At 53.8% G+C, this 22688-nt stretch overlaps 2 protein-coding genes across 11 annotated transcripts in view; one reads left to right on the top strand and one right to left on the bottom strand.

Annotated features, from left to right (window-relative positions):
- Positions 1-395: 395 nt before the first annotated feature.
- On the bottom strand, positions 396-12433 carry FKRP (fukutin related protein). Of its 8 annotated transcripts, XM_030913726.1 has the most exons (5): positions 12389-12425; positions 10351-10412; positions 9815-9921; positions 5896-5992; positions 396-3473 (listed from the first exon to the last, which is right to left on the bottom strand). In XM_030913726.1, the coding sequence occupies exon 5, from the start codon at positions 3432-3434 to the stop codon at positions 1947-1949; it is 1488 nt and encodes a 495-aa protein (XP_030769586.1). In that variant the 5' UTR covers positions 3435-3473; positions 5896-5992; positions 9815-9921; positions 10351-10412; positions 12389-12425; the 3' UTR covers positions 396-1946. The 8 variants fall into 8 exon arrangements, with proteins under 8 accessions (XP_030769586.1, XP_030769584.1, XP_010375722.2 ...); XM_030913724.1 differs by lacking the exon at positions 5896-5992; XM_010377420.2 differs by lacking the exons at positions 5896-5992; positions 12389-12425 and adding an exon at positions 11573-12028.
- The window catches only part of STRN4 (striatin 4), a 27699-nt gene continuing 17014 nt past the window's right edge, over positions 12004-22688 (top strand). For all 3 annotated transcript variants that reach the window (XR_004052271.1, XR_004052270.1, XM_030913723.1), the window contains exons 1-4: positions 12004-12329; positions 19533-19636; positions 20188-20261; positions 21526-21604. Coding sequence is in view for 1 of the 3 variants with exons in the window: in XM_030913723.1 (XP_030769583.1) it covers positions 12048-12329; positions 19533-19636; positions 20188-20261; positions 21526-21604 (539 nt within the window). In the remaining 2 variants the exon portion in view is untranslated. The remainder of the gene's footprint in view (positions 12330-19532; positions 19637-20187; positions 20262-21525; positions 21605-22688) is intronic.

The raw sequence follows: 22688 nt of genomic DNA, 5'->3' as shown, positions 1-22688 counted from the left end.
CGCCTGGCTAATTTTTTGTATTTTTAGTAGAGATGGAGTTTCACCATGTTAGCCAGGATGGTCTCGATCTCTTGACCTCGAGATCCAGCCGCCTCAGGCTCCCACAAGTGTTGGGATGACAGGTGTGAGCCACCCTGCCTGGCCTTATTTATTATTTTTAATTGAGAGGAGTCTTGCTCTATTGCTCAGGCTGGTCTCCAACTCCTGAGCTCAAGTGATCCTCCTGCCTCAGCCTCCCAAAGTGCTGGGATCACAGACATGAGCCACCGTGCCCAGCCAGCTTTTTTTTTTTTTTTTTTAAACCTGTGGTCTTGAATGTCGGGTGCTTACACCCAGGCATGCAAAACAAGTCATTGGGATGAGGCAAGAAACATAAGAAAACCCTATTCATATTCATAATTTTAAAACGGAATAATTTAAGCTTTATTACTAACATACAGATAAGTATCTGTATGTCTTTATAAATAAATATACACATATTGGGAATACATGCCCAAATACCATTTATTCTTAGGTGCATAATCAAATAAGGAAGGCTGCCATTGCTTTCACCTGCTAAGTGAGTCTCCAAGCCTCTCTTGGGGACCATGACTAGAGAGGGGCATACTGGGTAAGACAATTGTGGGCTCCAGAGCCTGACCACTTGGGTTCAAGCCCCCAATTTGCCCCTTCCTAAGCTGCCTGACCTTAAGCAAGTGACTTCACCATTCTGGCCTCAGCTTCCTCATCTGTATAATGAAAATAATAGCAGCTGTCACTTCTGAGGGCTGAGTTGAGGGACACATCAATTGATCCAAGGGAAACACTGAGATTGGTGCCTGGTACCCAGCAGGTGCTCAGTGAGTGTGAGCTATGGTTGTCTACCCTGCCGTGCAAGTGGGGAAATAGGTGCAGACAGCTGAAATAATGAGGTAATAATCATGAGTGGAGCTGAGATTCAGAAGTCTGTTCTTTTTCTTTTTTAAAAATAGAGACGGGGGTCTTGGCATGTTGACCAGGCTGGTCTCGAACTCCTGGGCTCAAGCGATCCTCCCACCTCGGCCGCCCAAAGTGCTGGGAATATAGGCGTGAGCCCCCGCGCCCGGTCCAACACCCGGTTCTCGACCACAGCCGCACCTCGGAGCTCTGAGCATCTCCTCCTCTGCAAGACTGAAATACTTCTATTCAGTCTTGAATAGAATAATTAAGAGTAGCATGCAGGTCACAGGGCTCTCTCAGGAGGGAAGGAGGTCGCAGTCCAAAAGAAGGGGATGTGGTCACTGCTGTCCGCCCTCCACAGGGGCTTGGAGAGAAGTCCAAAGGCTGAAGAGAGTAGATGGCTATGGAACAGAGGCCCTGGGCATACTGTCGCCCGGGCAGCCACAGTGGGCCACCAGGAGCGGGACCGGCGCGCCCTCTAGTGGCGGAAGCAATCCCTGCAGCCAAGGGTCCCACATCCTGGAAGGTATTGAGGTACTGAGAAAGGGCGATGCTCCCCCAGGCCCACCTGGCTCATAAGCGATAGAGCCAGGATTTGAATCTTGCCAATCTGGCTCCAGAGCCTGCACTCTTTCTGTTTCCAAAACTCTGTCCCTGCCCTAGAGGGCAGGGCTCTTGGAATCTTGGGCAGGACACTTTTTTCGGGTCTGGGGCCCTGCTGGGCCCTGCGGGACGGCGTGACATCCCTGGCTCCCTCCGTGACTGGGATGACCCAGGATGTCCCCACCCATATCCACGGCTCCCAGTGGGCATGACCATTTGAGAAATCTGGAGGTCGCTTCCCATCCTCCTCCTGGTGCTCTCCTCCTGCCAGTGTCAGCCTTCTTTCATGCTCTCCCTCGAATTTCTTTCTTGGTCAGTTTCCCCCTTCCCTGTCTCCGCGACACCCCTCCACCCCTCACCGCTCACACAGAGATTCTCCACATCCAGACAGACCCCCGAAAAACAAAGGCGAGGGTATCAGGGCTTCAGCCGCTTCCCGTCAGACTCAGCAGTGCCGGGTTGGGGTACTGGGGGTTCTCGATGACCCCGGGCCCGAACTTGAGCTCCAGGAAGCGGCGATAGTTGTTAGGCGCCTGCGCCACGAAGCCAGCAAAGGGCAGGGGCACCAGCGGCTGCAGGAAGTGCTCGGGGAACTCCACATCCTGCCGGTGGTCCAGCCACGTGTCCTTAGTCATGACGCCGTTGCGGGGGTAGAAGGGCCACAGGTCCACGTGGAGGTGGTTGCTTTCGCTGTACTGCACGCGGAAAAAGTCGCCCTCGACCGCCTTCTCCCATACGAAGCCGCGCTCATCCACCACCGAGCCGGCCTCTGCCCCCCGCAGCTGCTCGCAGTTGCCCACGTCCTCCAAGTAGATGCCCAGGTCCACGTCGTAGTCCCACGGGATGATGTCCCCGTGGCGGGCGGCCCCCAGCAGTGAGCCGCCCTCGAGCCAGTAGCGCACACCCGCGGCCTCCAGCACGCCCACCACGTAGCGGGCGGTCTCGCGCAGTGCGCGCAAGCAGCAAGGGGGCGTCCAGCGCTCCTCATAGAGGTAGGCGGGCGTGTCGCCCACCACGGTTCCGAAGCAGCGTGTGGTCTCCTTGTTGCAGCCGAACCACTCTAGCCGCCCGCCCTCCCAGCTCACTAGGCGGATGCCCAGTGCGCGGAGCAGCGCTGCCCGCCGAGCGTGCCCCTCACGCTCAGCCTTCCAGCGCGCGTGGGCCGTGGTCAGCGGGGGCTGGCGCGCCGCGGCGAAGGTCAAGTCCAGCAGCTGCACAGCCCAGCCGCGAAGGGAGGTCTGCAGGAAGAGGCTGGTGCCCACCGGCCGGGCCAGGGGCACGGAGAGGTTGAAGAGGTCGCGGGCGCGCAGGAGCACCACAGCATCTCCGTCCAGGGCGTCGCAGCGGGGCGCGGCGGGGGCTGCGCCATAGCGGGCGGTCCACTCTCGCAGGCTGACGTTCAGGGCCAGGCACCTGGCAGGGTTGGCCGTGGCGACGGGGGCAGCCACCAGGCGTGCCTTTCCCACGCGGAGCGCCTCTACCATGCGCTCCAGCTGGCCCGGTGCCTCAGCCCGTGCCCCGTCAGGTACCAGGGCCACGAACTCGGTGGTCACATAGGTCTCTGGGCGTGAGGCTGCGGCTGGCCGGTCCAGGGCAGGCTGGAGCAGCGCCAGACGAACGTTGGGGATGCGAGGCAGGGCCAGGGGCGGGTAGGGGAGCGTGTCGGCTGCCACCACCAAGGGCTGGGCCGGGTCTTGCTGCAGGAAGGAGTCCACCAGCTCGGGCACCGCGTTGTCAAATGCCTCAAACTCCCGCACCAGGACAGTGACACGGGGGCCGGCAGCAGAGGCACGGCGGGGCCCCCGGGCCCGGGAATTCCTAGGCTGGTGCTGCAGCCACGAGACATAGAAGAGGACCAGAAGGTTGAGGGTGATGGCGGCTGCCAGGGCAGCCTGGCAGCGGGTGAGCCGCATGGGGTCGAAGTCTGGGGCTAGCTGGTCCTCGAGGGCATCCTGGGGAGGGGGATGAAAGGGAAAGCAGCAGCTGATTGTCAGAACCACCCCCTTCTGCCACCCTCAGCCTTGCCCCTTTGTACAGCTCTTTCTCAATTCCCTTTCTTCCCTATTTGGTTTCAGCTTTGACTTCCCCTTCTCCAGGAAGCACTCCCTGACTTCCCAGTCTGGGCCATGCACCAACTCTGGGTGTCCTCAACCCCCTGGGTTCCCCCACCACATCCTGACCACTCTAAGTCATTAGTGCCGGGGAAGAGTGCGTGTCCCTACTAGCTTGCGAGACCCAGGAGGGTGGGACCTGAGCCTGGCTGGGTCCTCAAAACCAAAACAGAGCCAGATACACGTTAGGTGCTGGATGTTTTGTTTTGTTTTTCCTTAAAGTGAATCACCTTCCCTTTGTCTTTATTCAGTGCCACCCTCTGCCTATTCTCTGTCAACTTATCCAGATTCAGGCTCAGTTTTATTTATTTATTTATTTATTTATTTATTTATTTATTTATTTTTAGAGACGGAGTCTCGCTCTGTCACCCGGGCTGGAGTGCAGTGGCCGGATCTCAGCTCACTGCAAGCTCCGCCTCCTGGGTTCACGCCATTCTCCTGCCTCAGCCTCCCGAGTAGCTGGTACTACAGGCGGCCGCCACCTCACCCGGCTAGTTTTTTGTATTTTTTAGTAGAGACGGGGTTTCACCGTGTTAGCCAGGATGGTCTTGATCTCCTGACCTCGTGATCCGCCCGTCTCGGCCTCCCAAAGTGCTGGGATTACAGGCTTGAGCCACCGTGCCTGGCCCAGGCTCAGTTTTAAACACCCTAAATCCATTCCCACTCTCATCTCCCTCTCTACCATTTCCTCCTCCAGGAAGCCACCCCCGATCTCCCCCTCCCTGCCCCTCAACACCCTGGCTCTGGCTCCAGGGTGAGGCTGATGCCACAGCTCTCAAGCCCCTCCCCTGCCACCACCTCATATCCTCAAATCCTGTGCCATCCCATCATCTCCCTGATGGTCAGCCTGACAACTCTGATTTTGCATGAAAAGCCAGAAATATTTTTTAAAAATCAGAATTATCCCAATTTTAAAATGTTGGCCACTAATTAAGAATATTTTGGCAGGGCACGATGGCTCACACCTATAATGCCAGCACTTTGGGAGGCCAAGGCGGGCGGATCACGAGGTCAGGAGATTGAGACCATCCTGGCTCACATGATGAAACCCCGTCTCTACTAAAAATACAAAAAATTAGCCAGGCATGGTGGTGGGCGCCTGTAGTCCCAGCTACTTGGGAGGCTGAGGCAGGAAAATGGCGTGAACCTGGGAGGCGGAGCTTGCAGTGAACTGAGATAGCGCCACTACGCTCCAGCCTGGGCAACAGAGCGAGACTCCACCTCAAAAAAAAAAAAAAGAATCTTTTTTTTTTTTTTTTTAACAGAATGAGTCAAACTAATAGAAACATGAAGTAGAATGACGGGTGTCGGGGTTGCGGGCAGGGGGAATGGGGAGTTGTTCAATGGGTACAGAGTTTCAGTTTGGGAAGATGAAAAGGTCCCACAGGTTTGTTGGCACAATAGTATGAATGCACCTAACACGACTGAACTGTGTGCTGAAAAATGGTTAAGATGGTACATTTAATGTTATACGTATTTAATTAGAATTTAAAAAAATATTTTTAAGTAGGGTGCTGAAAAATATAAATGAAAAAAAGGTCAGGCTGGGCGCGGTGGCTCACGCCTGTAATCCCAGCACTTTGAGAGGACAAGGTGGGTGGATCACCTGAGGTCAAGAGTTTGAGACCAGCCTGGCCAACATGGTGAAACCCCATCTCTACTAAAAATACAAAAGTTAGCCAGGTGTGAGGGTGGGTGCCTGTAATTCCAGCTACTCAGGAGGCCGAGGCAGGAAATCACTTGAACCTGAGAGGTGGAGGTTGCAGTGAGCCGAGATGGCACCATTGTATTCCAGCCTGGGCGACAGAAGAAGACTCTGTCTTGAAAAAAAAAAAAATAAAATAAAAATAAAAACAAATTAAAAAAAAAAAGAAAAACAAAATAAAAGTGGGGTGGGCCAGGTACAGTGACTCATGCCTGTGATCCCAGCGATTTGGGAGGCCAAGGCAGGAGGATCACTTGAACCCGGGAGGTGGAGGTTACAGTAAGCTGAGATGGCACCATTGCACTACAGCCTGGGCGACAGAGTGAGACTTTGTCTCGGGAAAAAAAAAAAAAAAATCGAAAAAACAAATTAAAAAAAGAAAAGCAAAACAAAAGTGGGGTGGACCAGGTACAGTGACTCACGCCTGTGATCCCACCAATTTGGGAAGCCAAGGCAGGAGGATCACTTGAGTCCAGGAGTTCGAGACCAACCTGAGTAACATAAGGAGACTTCATCTCTACAAAAAATAAAAAATTAGCTGGGTGTGGTGCTACTCACCTATGGTTCCAACCACTCAGGATGCTGAGGTGGGGAATGGCTTGAGCCAGTGAGCCATGATCATGCCATTGCACTCAGCCTGGACGAGAGTGAGACCCTGTCTCAAAAAACCCAACAACAAAAAAGTGGGGTAGCTTGCATCAAAAGAGGCTGCCAACCTTAGGACACTCCCCTCCACATTCATTGGCCACACCCTCAAGCACCAGATGGCGCTGTCTCCTTGTCCCCACCGCGACTTTGAAAATTTGGCTGGCGGTTCTCCAGCACAGGTGGTGTAGCTCTGGGTTCCAAGCAGATGATCAAATAAAGTGTCCCCATGATGACTTTTTGTAGGTTTCTGCCCTTCCTAGAGAGAGGGGACATCCAGCTAACCTCCCTATGTCCTAAATCCTCTGTCCCCTCCTCCCCATTTCCACAGCTCCCTCTTCAACCAGGTCCACCCACATTCCCATCCAACCTCCCCCTGGTCTCCTGGCAATTCCTGTCCTCGTGATAGCCAGAGGAGTCTTCCTAAAGCACAAGTCGGGCCTCTCCTTCCCTTGCTCTTAACTTGCCATGGCTCCCCAGTGCCCAGGGGAGAAAGTGGAGGCTTCTTCTGACATTCCCCTTGTCTGCTCCCCATTCCGCCCTCATCTCTTGCCATGCTTTCCCCAACGTGTATGCTTAAGTCGCCCTGAACATTTTCTCAACTGCTCTTATTTCTTTTCTTTTCTTTCTTTTCTTCTTTTTTTTTTGAGATGGAATCTCCCTCTGTTGCCAAGGCTGGAGTGCAGTGGCAGTGATCTCATCTCACTGCAACCTCCTGGGTTCAAGCAATTCTCCTGCCTCAGCCTCCCGAGTAGCAGGGACTACAGGTGCATGCCACACCTGGTTAATTATATATATATATATATATATATATATATATATATATATATATATATTTTTTTTTTTTTTTTGAGACGAAGTTTCAGTTTTGTTGCCCAGGGTGAAGTGCAATGACGCCATCTCGGCTCACTGGAAACTGCGCCTCCCAGGTTCAAGCGATTCTTCTGCCTCAGCCTCCCGAGTAGCTGGGATTACAGGCATGCGCCACCACATCTGGCTAATTTTGTATTTTTAGTAGAGATGGTGTTTCTCCATGTTGGTCAGGCTGGTCTTGAACTCCTGACCTCAGGAGATCCACCCACCCCGGCCTCCCAAAGTGCTGGGATTACAGGTGTGAGCCACCGCACCCGGCCAAAACAATTTTTGTTTTTAAAGGGATAGGGTCTTGCTTTGCTGCCAAAAAATAAACAAAACTAGCTGGACGTAATGGCTTTTGCACCTGTAGTCCCAGTTACTTGGGAGGCTGAGGTGGGAAGATCACTTGAGCTGGGGAAGTCGAGGGTGCAGTGAGCCATGATGGCACCACCGCACTCCAGCCCGGGCAATAGAGTGAGACCTTATCTTTTTTTGAAATGGAGTCTCGCTCTGTTGCCCAAGCTGGAATGCAGTGGTGTAATCTCAGCTCACTACAACCTCCGCCTCCCAGGTTCAAGCGATTCTCCTGCCTCAGCCTCCTGAGTAGCTGGGATTACAGGCACCCGCTGCCATGCCCAGCTAATTTGTTGCATTTTTAGTAGAGACAGGGTTTCACCATGTTGGTCAGGCTGGTCTCGAACTCCTGACCTCGTGATCTGCTCACCTCGGCCTCCCAAAGTGCTGGGATTACAGGCATGAGCCACCGAGCCCGGTTTTTTTTTTTTTTTTTTTAAAGCATCTCCCTATCACTCATGTACTTCCTATACCCCATTCCTGCCTTATTTTGCTCCCCTGGTAGTTATTGCGTGGATTTTACTTAGCTTGTTTGTTGTCAGAATCCCCATGGAGGGCAGGGATCTGTTTTCCCTACTGTATCCCCAGAGCACAGCTCAGTGCCTGGCACATAGCAGGTGCTCAATAAATATGTGTTGAACGAATGAATGACTCGAATTATTAACATAGGGAACGTGGGCTGGGTGTGGTGGTTCACTCCTGTAATCCAAGAACTATGGGAAGCTGAGGCAGGAGGATCGCTTGAGCTCAGGCGTTCAAGACTAGCCTGGGCAACATAGTGGAACCCTGTCTCTACAAAAAATACAAAAATTAGCCAGGCATGGTGGAACCTACCTGTGGTCTCAGCTACTTAGGAGGGAGGCTGAGGTGGGAGGGTCCCTTGAGCCGAGGAGGTAGAGGCTGCAGTGAGCTGTGATCCAGCCACTGCACTCCGGCCTGGGCGACAGAGCGAGACCCTGTCTCAAAAAAGAAAGACAGGAACCTCTGGCTCAGAGGGATGGGAAGGATGCAGGGATGAGAACCCAGGTCTTCGCTTCTGAGGCCCTGGCTCTTGCCACACTGTCTGACTGACTCTGGGTCAGCCAGGAGGTGCCCAGCAGGGCAGAGGACAGCAGCCAGGTCCTGGCTACCCTTAGGCCCACCACAGCGCTTGGCCCTTGCAGACCAGACATCAGTGGGTTTGATGGCCAGATAAGGAGGTGTCACCTGCTGGTGAGGGTGTGAGGGAAGCTGAGGTGGGGAAAGGAATCATCTAGTACCCTGACAAAGCCATGCAGACTTCACCACCTCTAAGGGCTACAAACCCCTTCGCTGGGGCAAAGTGGATGCAATGATGATTCTGAAGGTCTGAATGTTCTAAATTTTTCGGAATCGGGAGGATAATAATAATTCTAGTAGCTCACCATGTGCCAGGCCCTGTTCTAAGCACTTTGTGCATATTCACTTATTTAATCCTCATGTTATGATCACATTTAAAAATGGAAACCAGTCGACGCGGTGGTTCACGCCTGCGATCCCAGCACTTTGGGAGGATGAGGCGGGGGGAGATTGCTTGAATCTGGGATTTTGAGACCAGCATGGACTGGTAAGACCCCATCTCTACAAAAAAAATAAAAAAATTAACCGGGCATGGTGGCGTGCGCCTGTAGTCCCAGCTACTCTGGTGGCTGAAGTCGAAGGATTTCTTGAGCCTAGGAGGCAGAGGCTGCAGTGAGTCGAGACTTTGCCACTGCACTCCAGCCTGTGTGACAGTGACACAATGAGACCTTATCTCAAAAAAAAGGAAACAAAGGCACACAGAGTTAAAGAGTTAAGTCTCTGGGCCACAAGAGTGCCCAAAGTTAAGTCTGAAAGAGTTAAGTCTCTTTAACTCTCTGTCAAGGTCACACAATGGGAAGTAGTGGACCCAAGAGGTGATCCAAGAAGCTGGCTACAGGGTTGTGCTTTAAACCAATAAACTTTGCCTTCTCTCTTGGGTTCTTTCTGAAGCCCTGACTCTCAACCCATCTTTGGTGAGCCTTCGCCAGCCCTAACCTGACAGGTGCTTTCAAAGCTTGGCTATGGCACATTAATAAATTAATTCAACTCAGTAACTCAACAAACTCAAGTATTCTTTGTAGTGGACCCTGTGTTTAGAGGATACAGAATGAATGAGGTACTCATTAGGTCAGCCCTCCAGAAGACAGAAAGAAGACTGACAGGGCCACCTGTGGTGGCTCACACCTGTAATCTCAGTACTTTCAGAGGCCCAGGCGGTCGGATCACCTGAGGTCAGGAGTTAGAGACCAGTCTGGGCAACATGTGAAACCCCGTCTCTACCAAAAATACAAAGATTAGCTGGGCATGGTGGTGTGCACCTGTAATCCCAGCTATTGGGGAGGCTGAGGTGTGAGAATCACTTGAACTCGGGAGGAGGAGGTTGCAGTGAGCCAAGATTGATCCACTGCACTCCAGCCTGGGCGAGACCTTGTCCCAAAAAAAAAAAAAAAAAAAAAAGATGGACAAAAACCATACAACTTACAGACAGGGCAAGAAACCAGCAGGGGGCGCAAGAGTAGAAACAGGGGGCTTGCCTTAGAAATGGTAGTCAGAGCCGGGGAGGACAGTTAAGCTGCGAACTTACTTGTCTCTCCAGTCCCCACAAAACAATGTAAATGAATCTAAATTCTCTTCAGGCCTTGGGTTCACGGGGTCTGAGCTGTGATTTGGCCTGAGCTTCAGTTCCTGCATCTGTGGAATGGGAATGTGACGGTTAGAAAAAAATGAGAGGTCCGGGCGCGGTGGCTCATGCCTGTAATTCTAGCACTTTGGGAGGCCGAGGCAGGTGGATCACGAGGTCAGGAGTTCAAGACCAGCCTGGCCAACAAGGTGAAACCCCGTCTCTACTAAAAATACAAAACATTAGCCAGGCGTGGTGGTGGGCGCCTGTAATCCCAGCTACTTGGGAGGCTGAGGCAGGAGAATCACTTGAACCCAAGAGGTGGAGGCTGGAGTGAGCTGTGACCGTACCACTGCATTCCAGTCTGGGCAACAGAGCAAGACTCTGTCTCAAAAAAAAAAAAAAAAGAAAAGAAAAAAATGAGAGACATGGGAAAGCCTTAGGGAATAAGGGAAGGGCAGTTTCCATGAGAATGACAGTGACACTGAGGGACTTCTTACCTCCTAGGTTGCAGGCTGGGGGAGTTCCAGGAGGGCAGTTCCAGCCCAGCTGAGCTGTGCTCCTGAGAGGAGAACCAGAAAACCCCAAATTAGCCATTTCTGTACAATAGAGCACAATTTCATCTTATCCACTATAGTGGCAAGAGAAAGGTCAGGGAATCCTTTCTCTTGAAGTCCCATAATCTCAGGCACCACCTGGGGTGTCTCAGGAGTAGGGTGGGGTGAATGGGAGGGATGTCAATTATTACAGCAACCTATAACCATCCCTCTAGCATGAATGTGTCCAGAAAAGGTAGGGCTAGAAGCCAACAGAAGCTGTTACCATGACAACCCCCTCCCTAGACACATTCCACCTCTGAGAGATTCTTAAAACATCCCCTGGCCAGGGGCGATGGCTCACACCTGTAATTCCAGCACTTTGGGAGGCTGAGGCGGGCCTAAGGCAGATCACCTGAGGTCGGGAGTTCAAGACCAGCCTGACCAACATGAAGAAACCCCCGTCTGTACTAAAAGCAAAAAAAAATTAGCCAGGCGTGGTGGCGCATGCCTGTAATCCCAGCTACTCAGGAGGCTGAGGCAGGAGAACGGCTTGAACCAGGGAGGCGGGGGTTGTGGTGAGCCGAGATCAGGCCATTGCATCCCAGCCTGGGCAACAAGAGTGAAACTCCGACTCCAAAAAAAAAAAAAAAAAAAATTCCCCTCCTTGGTTGGGCTTGGTTCCTAGGGTCACTCGAAGGGGGCTTCTCTATTACCATAGTAACCAGGCCTTGACCTTGCCTGTTTCTCACCCCCCAGAGGATGGTCCAGGCCCTGTAACCATAGCAACTGCCCCTCAGCAGAGCATCTCCTCCTCTAAATAAAAACACCTGGTTGGTTTGGTGCATGGGCCTCCCACAATAGGAAGGGGAAGATGGTTACCATGGTAATGCCAACTAGGTGGCTATGGGGGAGTGGCTGGGGAAGAGGTGCTTCTCTTAGAGATCAGCGTCTTTGGGGCTGGCGTACTTTCTACCTGAATGCTAGGTGTAGGGGGGGTGCCATAGTAACCAATGAGGAAAGGAGCAGAAGGACCACCAGGGACTTAGGTTACCTTAGCAACCTTCTCCTGGTGCAGAGTCCGAAGAGGTTTGGGGCTCCATAACCACAAAGGTGGAAGGGAGGGGAAGGCTGTCCCCCACCAACTCGCCCCCACCAATGGGGAAGGGTTACCATGACAACCGACCTGGCCAGGAATCAGAGAGGATGGGGCCACCGCTGGTCGCCGTTTCTCTCAGAGTAAAAGTAATTGTCCAGGAGGGTGATGTTTGGGTGTGGAAGGGGTAAGGCTCCTTCTCTGGGGCGAAGTAGGAGGAGGGGGGCAGAAAGCGGCCCCTTCCTCAGTCTCACTCCAGCGAGGGGACCGTCGCGCGGGGCCTGGGTCTCCCTCGCCCTCCTCGGGGCGCGATCTCCCTCCCGCCGCCCCCCGCGCGGGCACGCTAGCCCTCGGGGTCGACCAGAGTGGGCGAGGCTCGTGCCCGGCCTCGCGCTCGCCGCCGGCCCCTCTTCCCACTGTCCTCCGCCAGGCGCGCGCGCGGTGGTGGGGTGTGTGTGTGTGTGTGTTTGTGTGTGTGTGTGTCTGTGTGTGGTGGGGGGGGGGTTGGAGCGCCCGCGCAGGCGCGCGAAGCACAGCGGGCGCGCGGGCCGGCCCCGGGGCCTCCATGATGGAGGAGCGAGCGGCCGCCGCGGTCGCCGCCGCCGCATCCTCCTGCCGTCCGCTCGGCTCAGGCGCGGGCCCTGGCCCCACTGGGGCGGCCCCGGTCTCCGCCCCTGCCCCCGGGCCGGGCCCGGCAGGTAAGGGAGGCGGCGGCGGAGGCAGCCCTGGGCCCACGGCGGGCCCGGAGCCCCTGAGCCTGCCGGGGATCCTGCACTTTATCCAGCACGAGTGGGCGCGCTTTGAAGCCGAGAAAGCCCGCTGGGAGGCCGAGCGCGCCGAGTTACAGGTGAGCGCCGTCCCGGGACCCCCGACCCCCCACCCGGCCCCGGCCCGGCCCGGCCTCACCCGCCGCCGCCGCCGCCGCCATCTTGGAGCAATGGCCGCCGGGACGGCCGGGGGGGGCGGGAGGGGACCGCGACGGTCCCGGAGGGCGAGTGAGGGGCCGTCCGAGGGGTGTCCTGAGGGCACCCCTGGTGGGAGGGGACCGGGACAGCCCGAGGTGGGAGTGGAGGGACCGGGGTTGGGAGGGATCACCGGGACCGGCCGAGAGAGAGGGACGGAGGTACCAGAACTGGCTAGGAGTGGGACTGAGACTGGAACTGAGCGCGCTGGCCGCGGGGCTCCTGAGAGAGGCGACTCGGGCCCTGGAGGGGAGCCCAAGAGAACTCGGGAAAGGGTGTGGAGAGGAGCTGGAGGGGTCTGGGAAAGACCTGAGTAGTCTCCTGTGGGAGTGAGCAGAAGCTCGCCAGGCGCAGAGGGACTCCCGACCCCGACCATGGCCCTAGCCAGGTGCAGGTGGGAAGTGGAAGCGTCCGAGGGGGGACTTGGGACACGCTGGGAAAGAGCGGATCCAGACGGGGAACCGGGAGGAGTTAGGGAGAGGAAGTCCGGGAACCTGGGATGGGTGTATTTTGGGGCGACTGGACAGTGGGCATGGAAGGATGGCTGTGTAAAGACCCGAGAAGTGGGAAGAGGGTTTCGAGGGGTCCAGGATGGAGGTGTGTGCCTTTCCCTCTTAGGGGAAACTTTGGGGATCCCGGACATGTGTGGCTGCAGAGTGCAGGGAAGGGATCTTTGGAGTGGAAGTGTGGACAGAGCAGGAGATGTACCCTAGGAGCCTGGGTGGGAGAACTTGAGAGTGGAAGTTCCACTTGAGGGTGTGCAGTAGTGGGCGTGATGGCACTGAGATGGGACGTGTGTGTAGGATGTAGAAAGAGAACCCTGGAGTGTGGGGGTGTCGGGCATGTCCAGTATGGAGGTGAGGGTCCTGGGATGGTGCCAATGAGGACGAGTTAGGTGTTAAACCCTGGGGTGATGCTTTAGGGGGGAGAATTTTGTAGAGCCCGAAGGCAACATGAGGAGGCATCTCAGAGAGAACGGGGGTAGGGTGGGGTTGGGGGGAAGGAGATATGTTTGTGGAAGTTCTGGAAAAAGGCCTCATGGTGTGTGGGGTAGCTTGGGACAGGGATGTGCTCCGGGCTGATGTATGGAAGAGTCTGAAGAGTTGGGCTGGGGTTTGTGATCTCGTGGAGCGTCAGGTCCATTGGCAGTGAATAGAGGATCATGGAGATGTCCGGATTTGAAGGGATCAGGAATGGCCCACTGGGAATCTGAAGATGCTTGGACTGGGTTATTATTAGCAGAAATTGTTAGTACTTCCTTGTAGCAGCCCAGGTTTCCCCTTCCGATTTGCTGTTTTCTATCTAGTGGAAGCTGGCACCCAAATAAATAACTGATGAGAATTTTGTCGATAGAGATGGGGTGCAGTGGTTCATGCTTGTAATCCCAGCACTTAGGGAGGCTGAGGTGGGAGGATCCCTTGAGCCCAGGAGTTCCAGGCCAGCCTGGCCAACATAGCAAGACCTCATCTCTACAAAAAAGTACAAAAGTTAGCTGGGCATGGTGATGTGCACCTGTAGTCCCAGCTACTCAGGAGGCTGAGGTGGGAGGATTGCTTGAACCCCGGAGGTTGAGGCTGCAGTGAGCCATGATTGCACCACTGCACTCCAGCCTGGGCGAAAGAGTGAGATCCTGTCTCAGAAAACAACAACAAAAACGGCATTTTGTTCATAGGATGAGTAAAGACCCTCCAGTAACTCTTCCCCTGCCCTCACTTGGTGGTGGCTGAGGCTTGGAGCTGGGGTGGGAGCAGAATCCTTATGTAACTGCTCTCACTTGTGTCCCACTCTCTACTTCCGAAGCTCTTTCCCAGCATTCATCTCTTCAGATCTTCTCAGTGCCCCGTGATGTAGGCAGAGGCAGTGTCATTACCTCACTCAGCAATAACAGCACCAGCTGCAATTTAGTGAGCACATACCATGTCTGGAGCTGTGTATCGAGTACTGTAGACATGAGCTGTCATTTCATTCTTGTGGTCTTCTGGGAAGGTAAAGGATATTCCCCCTGCCTTTAAAAAAAGAATCACGAGGAAATGGAGGTTTTGAGAGGGTGATTTATCTAGGATTCCAGCAGATGAGCGGAAGGGCTCGTCTGTGGACCTTTTTTTTTTTCTTTTGAGACAGAGTCTCACTCTGTCACCCAGGCTGGAGTGCAGTGGCATGTCTCGGCTCATTGCAACCACTGCCTCCCAGTTGCAAGCAATTCTCCTGCCTTAGCCTCCCAAGTAGCTGGGATTACAGGTGTATACCACCACGCCTGGCTGATTTTTGTATTTTTAGTAGAGATGGGAGTTTTGCCACATTGGTCAGGCTGGTTTCGAACTCCTGGCCGCCAGAGATCCACCTGCCTCGGCCTCCCAAAGTGCTACGATCACAGGCGTAAGCCACCATGCCCGACCGTCGGTGGACTTTTAAGCACATGTTCTGTACCTCTCTGCTACCCAGTACAGTTGAGAAAATTGGTTCAGGCAAGCATAGTGGCCTCCCCAGGGTCACCCAAGCAGTCATAGCAGAGCTTGGACTGAATCTTGGCCTCTGGGACGTTGCACCAGTGCACCGCACAGCACCCACCACACCATCTTCTCATCGTGGAGGCTGATGAGAGAAAAGATGTTTATCGCCTCACTTAATGACCCTTCTTGAAGTTCGAGAGGAACTAGTGTCTGGCATGGTGCCAGCACTGTCACTTTGCACTTTTGTTTTCTTTTATTGTTACATTAGTAAAAATTCAGACATCTCAGAGGGGTGTGTGTGTGTATACACATATATATGTGAGTGAAAAAGGAAAGTTCTTTCTCTTCATCCCTTTCTTGCTCTTCTCTCCCGAGAGAGAAGAGTTATCGTGGTTGTGTAATAGATGAACTATTGCTGTATGTATCATTTTGTGACATAATGTGTTTTGGTTTTCTTTCATATCAGCACAGAGAACTCTTTCTTACGCTTTTTGATAGCTACATAGCGTCCCATGGGATGTTGGCACCATAGCTGATTGAGTTTGACCCTGGTTGGTGGACTTTTAGATTTTTTCTAGTTTTTCTCCCCATTAGACATGGCTTCAGTGAGTACCCCTTATTCATGTGCGAGTATGAAGCAGAACAGATGACTGGAATAGTAGAATGGATGTGTTTATGAAACAGTGATTGGGCTGGGCGCGGTGGCTAGTCCCTGTAATCCCAGCACTTTGGGAGGCTGAGGCAGGTGGATCACGAGGTCTGGAGTTCAAGACCAGCATGGCCAGTATGGTGAAACCCTGTCTCTACTCAAAATACAAAAATTAGTCGGACGTGGTGGCAGGCGCCTGTAGTCCCAGCTACTCGGGAGGCTGAGGCAGGAGAATCACTTGTACCCAGGAAGCGGAAGTTGCAGTGATCCGAGATCACACCACTGCACTCCAGCCTGGGTGACAGAGCGAGATGCCATCTCAAAAAAAAAAAAAGAAAAGAAAAAGAAACAGGGATCGACTCTGCCACGTTGACCCACCAGTTTACTCTCCCATCAGCGGCACCTCTTTTACACACCTTTACTTGAACACTTAGCGCTAACAGACAGTGTGACTTCCCCTGTGAGATCCCTTAAGACCTGGGCAGTGTCAGATTTTCCATCAGGACTCTGAATAACTTTTCTGTGAAGAGCTTAATACAGCTGCTCCTAGCAGAAGACCTGCCGTGCGACCGTGCTTGGTACATGTGTGTTGAATGGCAGGGAAGGCAACCCCTCGGGAGGTCTTGGCAGTAGGTGCCGTAAGTTTGGAGCAGGAAGGTGGTGGAGCTTCAGTCTGATAATGAGCAGGCATTTGCTAGGTGGGGGATTCTGAGAAGTAGGTGATGCAGTTTCTGCCCATCCGAAACTTCCAGGCTGGCAGAGGAAGCTTGTTCGTGCAGGGGACAGCAGAACTGTAGATGTTCATGCACAATTGATTGTGTGGCTCTGCTCCTGTTCTGTGGCAACTCTGAGAGGGGAAGCTTTTCGAGGATGGGAGGGACCTTTTAATGAGGGATCTGAACTGGAGATTTGTATAGGAGCAGCGACAGGGAGCTGCAGTGAGTGCAGTGCCAGCAGAGAATGTGGGGAGCTGTCCCCTCCCCACTCCGGCTTCCTGGGGGCTCATCCCTGCCAGCAGCTGTTGAAGCTTGGGAAGGAGCCCCTTAGGAGATGCAGGGCTAGATGGCACGAAACGGGAACTCCTCCCAGGGAGCTGGGACAGGAAGCAGCGAATTCAGAGAGGCATCAGCTCCTGGGAGGACTGAATTGCTAGGACTCCTCCAAAGCCTTTAGATGTCGCCTTGCTGGGAATAGCTGGAGGGGCAGAGAGGCAGTAGCTGCCAGGTATCAGAAGGTTTTGGGGGCACGTGCTCTGTGGCTCTGGCCAGAGGGAGTGGCAGTGGGTGGGTGTGATGAGCAGTGGTGAGCAGCACTTCCAGATCCCGGACCGACTCTCAGGCCTGCCACAGCCCTTGGCGCTTGCAGACCTGGCAGCCAGTGGGGACTGCTGGCATCTGCAGCGAGGGAAGGACTGGCCACTGACTTCCTGTTTCTGTTGGGTTTCCACCTCCCTGAGACGCTCCAACCACATCTTTCTGGTTCTCTTTCTAGAGGCACTGGAAAAGGGATAGCAAAGCAGAGTGGGCGGCTGAGACCCTTATGTCCTCATTAGGAGGAGGGAGACCACGGCCCAGTGAGGCAGCAGACGGATGAAGGGGGAACCCAACCAGTGACAGGTCTGGGTGGGATGCTCGACTCTGCCTCCCGTCCCCACAGATAGACCTCCAGTGTGCCCCCGTCCTAGTCCAGGCCACTGCCATTCTGTCCTGGGATTTCTGGGACTGCCCTCGTCTGTGATAGGGGTCTCTGTGTCCAGCTCTGCCGCTCTCCTGCTCCCTCATCAGATCTCCATGTTTTAGCTGGGGCTGCCCTTGTAACATGGGAATCGGTTACCTCTCTCTGCTTAAAACCCTTCCATGGCTTCCCTGAGCCTTTTATACATTCTGAAGCAGCCATCCTGGCCCTTTTAGAGTTCCTTAAGCCCACTGTGCTGCCCTTGCCTCCGTCCTCTGCCAGCAGGGCCCTTCCCTCCCCTGGCTAACTTCTCTTCAGCTTCAGGCCTTAGCTGAACTGTTGCCTCTTGTCCCTCCTCCCATAGCATCCTTCACTCCCGCAACGGGGTCTAGTCACATTGCGTGTGAGCTGCTGCTCATGCCTGTCTCCTGCACGGGACTGAACCCTGTGGGTGCAGGAACCACGTGGCTCCTCTTATTCCCCAGTGCCTTACTGGGGCACTTGATGCACGCGGGCAATCACCAAACAGTGGCAGGTGTTGACCAAGGTGTAGGTTCCCAGCAGGCTGAACTGCCCCGGGAGGTTGAGGAGTCAATCACCAAAGCCCAGGAGGGCAGGGAAGAGAGTGAGGAGGAAAGTCAGGGCTTGTCTTTGGTGGTTGGTCCGCCTCTCCTCACACCTTCTCCAGTGATTCACAGAGTAGATTTGGGGGATCGAGAAGATACACGACGGACAGAAACTCACGCTTTAGAGATGTTGATGTCGTATAAGTAGTTTCCCTATCTGGCCTTGGATGTTTATATACATATGTGTTGGTAAAAAGTGTTAAGAGGGAAAAAAAAATCCCATTCTCGAAGCGGACACATGAGGTTCTTTTCTATAAGGTAACTGGTGACATGTATTTCTCTTTTTATGAGACAAAGTCTCGACCTGTCACCCAGGCTGGAGTGCAGTGGCACGATCTTGGCTCACTGCAACCTCCACCTCCCAGGTTCAAGCAATTCTCCTGCCTCAGCCTCCCAAGTAGCTGGGACTACAGGTGTGTACCACCACGCCTGGCTAAGTTTTTTGTATTTTTTGTAGAGATGGGGTTTCACCATGTTGCCCAGGCTGGTCTCGAACTCCTGACCTCAAGTCATCTGTCCACCTCAACCTCCCAAAGGGCTGGGATTATAGGTGTGAGCCACTGTGCCTGGCCAATCCACAGACATTTCTAGTTGATCTGGGGTCTCCAAGGGATCCTGCCTCCTGTAAGGAACTGGGCCCATTTCGGATTTGCAAAAAATGTACATGGAGAATAAAAGTGATAAGAGAAGTAGAAGCTGGCATTTGTTAGCCTTTATTCTGTGCCAGGCCTTGGACTGAGCAGAAGCTAGCACATGAGGGGAGGGCACTCTTATGAGTCTCATTTTCTGGAGGGGCAAATGGAGGCTCAGAGGAGGCCGATGACCTGCCTAAGATCATGTAGCGAGTAAGTGTCTAAGTTGGGCCTAGAGCTCTGGCTGTTCTGGACTGGAATGTTGGGGTGCTTGGGGAGAAGCCAGAGATGAGCCCTGGGCCAGGGCTTTGGCACAAGGGCTTCTAGACCATGGTCAGAGGCCAGGATCCTGCCTGGAAGGCAGTGGGCCCAGTGTCTCTAAATGACTTGTTGACAGACTGGAGCAGACAGGGCAGCTCAAGCCAGCAGACGGTGTGAAGTGCTTGGCAGGAACCCGGGGTCGTGTCTGTGGCACATTTCTCTCACACCCTGGGCAGAATGCAGTGGGATGGCTGGTCCCACAGCAGGCTTGACTTGTAAAGCTTTTGTATTGGAGCGGGAGCCGAGCCGAGCCACCCACTCTTGTCCCAAAGCTCCAGAAGTAGCTTCCCACGCCTCCCAGAGACAGATGCTCTGGTAAGAATAGTGGGACACCACCTCCACCAGTAGCCTTAGGGACAGCACCTGCCAGAGGGTGTCGGGGGGAGTCCAGGGCAGTGAATGCCCACCCTTCTCTCCACTGCCATCCCTGACCCAACTTCCCTCCAAAGGCAGCCAGCAAGTGAGGCCTAGGCTGGCCCCATTGTCATCTCAGGGTTTAAGGGCTCCCCTTCGGCCCTTGTTGTGGATGACGTGGCAGGGGGCCCTGGAAACAGATCCAGCCTGTCCTCTCAGTGCTTCCTGAACCCTGGCTCGGGGGTCTTTGTGCCGAGGAAGTGGCTGCCGCCCATCACTGTGGGGTGGCTGTGGGCTGGTACTATACCTGGATGAGTGATGGACACACCGGCAGTGAGCCTGAGCCCCATTGTCTTCATTTGCCTCCTGTCTGCCCTCTCAGGCTCAGGTGGCCTTCCTCCAGGGAGAGAGGAAAGGGCAGGAGAATCTGAAGACAGACCTGGTGCGGCGGATCAAGATGCTAGAGTATGCGCTGAAGCAGGAAAGGTGAGCCTTCGTCCTGCCCTGGGCCTGCCTTCTGGGTCCATCTCAAGCACAGCATCAGGAGGCCACCAGCCATGCCTCCTTTCAGCTGAGGGAGATTTGGGGTCGACATTCTTTTCCATCATTCCAGTACCATAAGGTTCTAGGGGAGAAACAAGACAGAGTAGGTGGGACTCCGGCTAGACACCAGGAACAATACTCACGGTGCTGGTGGCCCACTGTGCGCCAAATATCATATAGTCCTTACCTCGGTTATCCCTTACCCCTTCCAGTAGCCTAATGGGTATTGTTAACCCTGTTTCAGATGAGGAACTGGGGTTTCAAGGGCTGATGGTTTCTTCAAGGACCCCTGAGACTAGGGGTCTCAGGTTGCCTGACTCCAGGGAGTGGTCTCTTCCACCAGGCCAGGGGTGTGGGGGATGCTTCAGCCTCTGGTAGGAGACCGGTTGTGGGAGGCCCTGTGATTTGGGGTTTGGGATTCCGGATACCTCAGGTAACTACTGACCCTGTCTACTCTCCTGCATCTCTTATTCATTAATCATTTGCTCTTTTAGGGCCAAATATCATAAACTGAAGTTTGGTACAGACCTGAACCAGGGGGAGAAGAAGGCAGATGTGTCAGAACAAGGTACCCACCCTCTGATGCTTGCACTGTCGGCGCCCTCCCGTGGACGCTGAGTGTGCTGGAGAAGCAGGAAGACTTTGCTCCTTAGAAGGCAGAATCGGCCCCGGGGCTGGGGAGGGGCGGATTCTCACTCTCAGAGCCCTCCCCATGGGCTGCCAGGTCCTGTGCTGGACCCTGGGGGCCAGTCCTGCTTGCCGTCCCCCTGTGCAACAGAGGCAGACACACGAGCAGCTCACGGGATCCCTTTGCGAGGAGTGGGCGCCAGGACTATTTATAGAGCGCTGGGGATGGTGCGGGAAAGCCGGGGAAGACGTCACTGAGGAGGTGGCGCTTGAACAGGGTTGCCATTCAGTCGTTCATCCAAAAAAGACTTTATTTGTGGGATACAGGCTTTGTATCACAGGTCAGGGATACAGCAGAGAGCACGGGAGACGTGGTTCCTACCCTCTGGTCCCTTAGAGTCTAAGCTCCTTGAAAGATGACTCTGTTCCCCAGCAAGAGAGTCAGGGGAGAGAGCACAGATGCAGAGACGCACACTGAAAGAGTTAGAGGATAGGGAGTCGGTCACTGTGACTGGGCAAACGGTGTAGGGCAGAGGATGTGGGAGGGCGGGCCGGGTAAGGGGAAGCTTGGCTGAGGCAAGCTGAGAAGACCTTGTATGCTCAGCTGATAGTGATGATCATTACCTGCTGCCAGCTCTTCTCACTGGAACGGAAGTTCCACAAGGGCAGGTCTTTGTTTACCTGGGTAGCCCAGGTCCCTAGCCAGGTACAACGTAGATGCCCAGAAAAGACTAAAATACTAAGCAAATTACCTCATTGCATCCTCTCAGCACTCCCAAGAGGGAAATGCTGTTATCATTAAGCTCATTTCTCAGAGGATGAAACTGACACCGCTTACACTAACTCAGGGTCACACAGCTGGGATGGGGCAGAGCCGGGCTTGAACCCAGTCGGCCCTTCTCTCAGAACCAGGCCAGCTTTCTGTGAAGGAAAAGGACAACTCGCCCAGAGTTTTGAGATAAAGCCCTTATCTTGTCGGGGGCCAGGTTGGGGAGCCACCGGTCAGGAGACCTAGAGATGAGGACTGCTTCAAGGAGGAGGCATCCCCACGTGGGGGAAGAGAGCAGGGTTCCAACACTCAGGAAGTGACGCCACAGGACCCGTGACAGTGACCGATTTGGGTTGGAGGGGTGAGGAAGATGGAGGAGGTGATGGGTAGGTGGCAGTGGCCTGACTAAGACAGCCTCCGTTCTCTCACCCACCAGTCTCCAATGGCCCCGTGGAATCGGTCACCCTGGAGAACAGCCCGCTGGTGTGGAAGGAGGGGCGGCAGCTTCTCCGACAGTGAGTGTGCTCGGGGAGTGGGGCTGGGGACACATGGCACATTTGGCTTGAGAGAGAAGTCCAAAGGCTCCACAGTCCTTTTGTGTCCCCAGTGGGGACGCTGAACTATCAGGATCTTAGCCGGCCATGGCTGGAGTGGCCTTCACCCCGTGGGCAGAGCCTGGCCTGGGGAGAGGGAGGGAAACCCACTGCGGAAGGCAGACATGGGAACGCCCCCATTGGAATGTGTCCCTGAATGCCTCTGTGGCTTTTTTTTTTTTTTTTTTTTTATCTCAGTGGCCATAGGAGCCCTTTGTGGCCTTTTTTTTTTTTTTTTTAAATCTCTGTGGCCATAGGAGTCCTGTGTGGCTTTTTTTTTTTTTAATACCTTGTGAAGATTTATTAAGTGTGGCTTTTTATTCCCCAAGGGTAATATTAAATTATTTTTTATTTGTTAATTATTTTTTTAAAGACTAATCAGGCCAGTGTGGTGGCTCATGCCTGTAATCCCAGCACTTTGGGAGGCCAAGGCAGGTGGATCACCTGAGGTTGGGAGTTTAAGACCAGCCTGACCAACATGGAGAAACCCCGTCTCTTCCAAAAATACAAAATTAACTGGGCGTGGTGGTGCATGCCTGTAATCCCAGCTATTCGGGAGGCTGAGGCAGGAGAATCACTTGAACCTGGGAAGTGGAGGTTGTGGTGAGCCGAGATCATGCCATTGCACTTCAGCCTGGGCAACAAGAGCGAAACTCCGTCTCAAAAAAAAAATTAATCAAATGCTGTAGTGAGAAGTGGGGAGAGGGCAGATCTGTAAGTAGGTTTGTGATTAACTGTGAATGATCACAGTAACTCACCATGTTTGAACCAGAAAATTATTAATGTTATTATTATTTATTATTATTTTTTGAGACAGTTTCTGCTCTGTCGCCCAGGCTGCAGTACAGTAGCACGATCTCAGCTCACTGCAACCTCTGCCTCCCTCTACCTTAAACGATTCTCCTGCCTCAGCCTCCTGAGTAACTGGGATTATAGGCAGGTGCCATCACGCCTGGCTAATTTTTGTATTTTTTGGTAGAGATAGGGTTTCACCATGTTGGCCAGG

This window comes from Rhinopithecus roxellana, chromosome 12 (assembly GCF_007565055.1).
Source record: "Rhinopithecus roxellana isolate Shanxi Qingling chromosome 12, ASM756505v1, whole genome shotgun sequence".
In the NCBI taxonomy this organism is placed as follows: domain Eukaryota; kingdom Metazoa; phylum Chordata; class Mammalia; order Primates; family Cercopithecidae; genus Rhinopithecus; species Rhinopithecus roxellana.
Note: the sequence above shows the minus strand (reverse complement) of the source record. Positions and strands in the feature narration are given on the sequence as shown.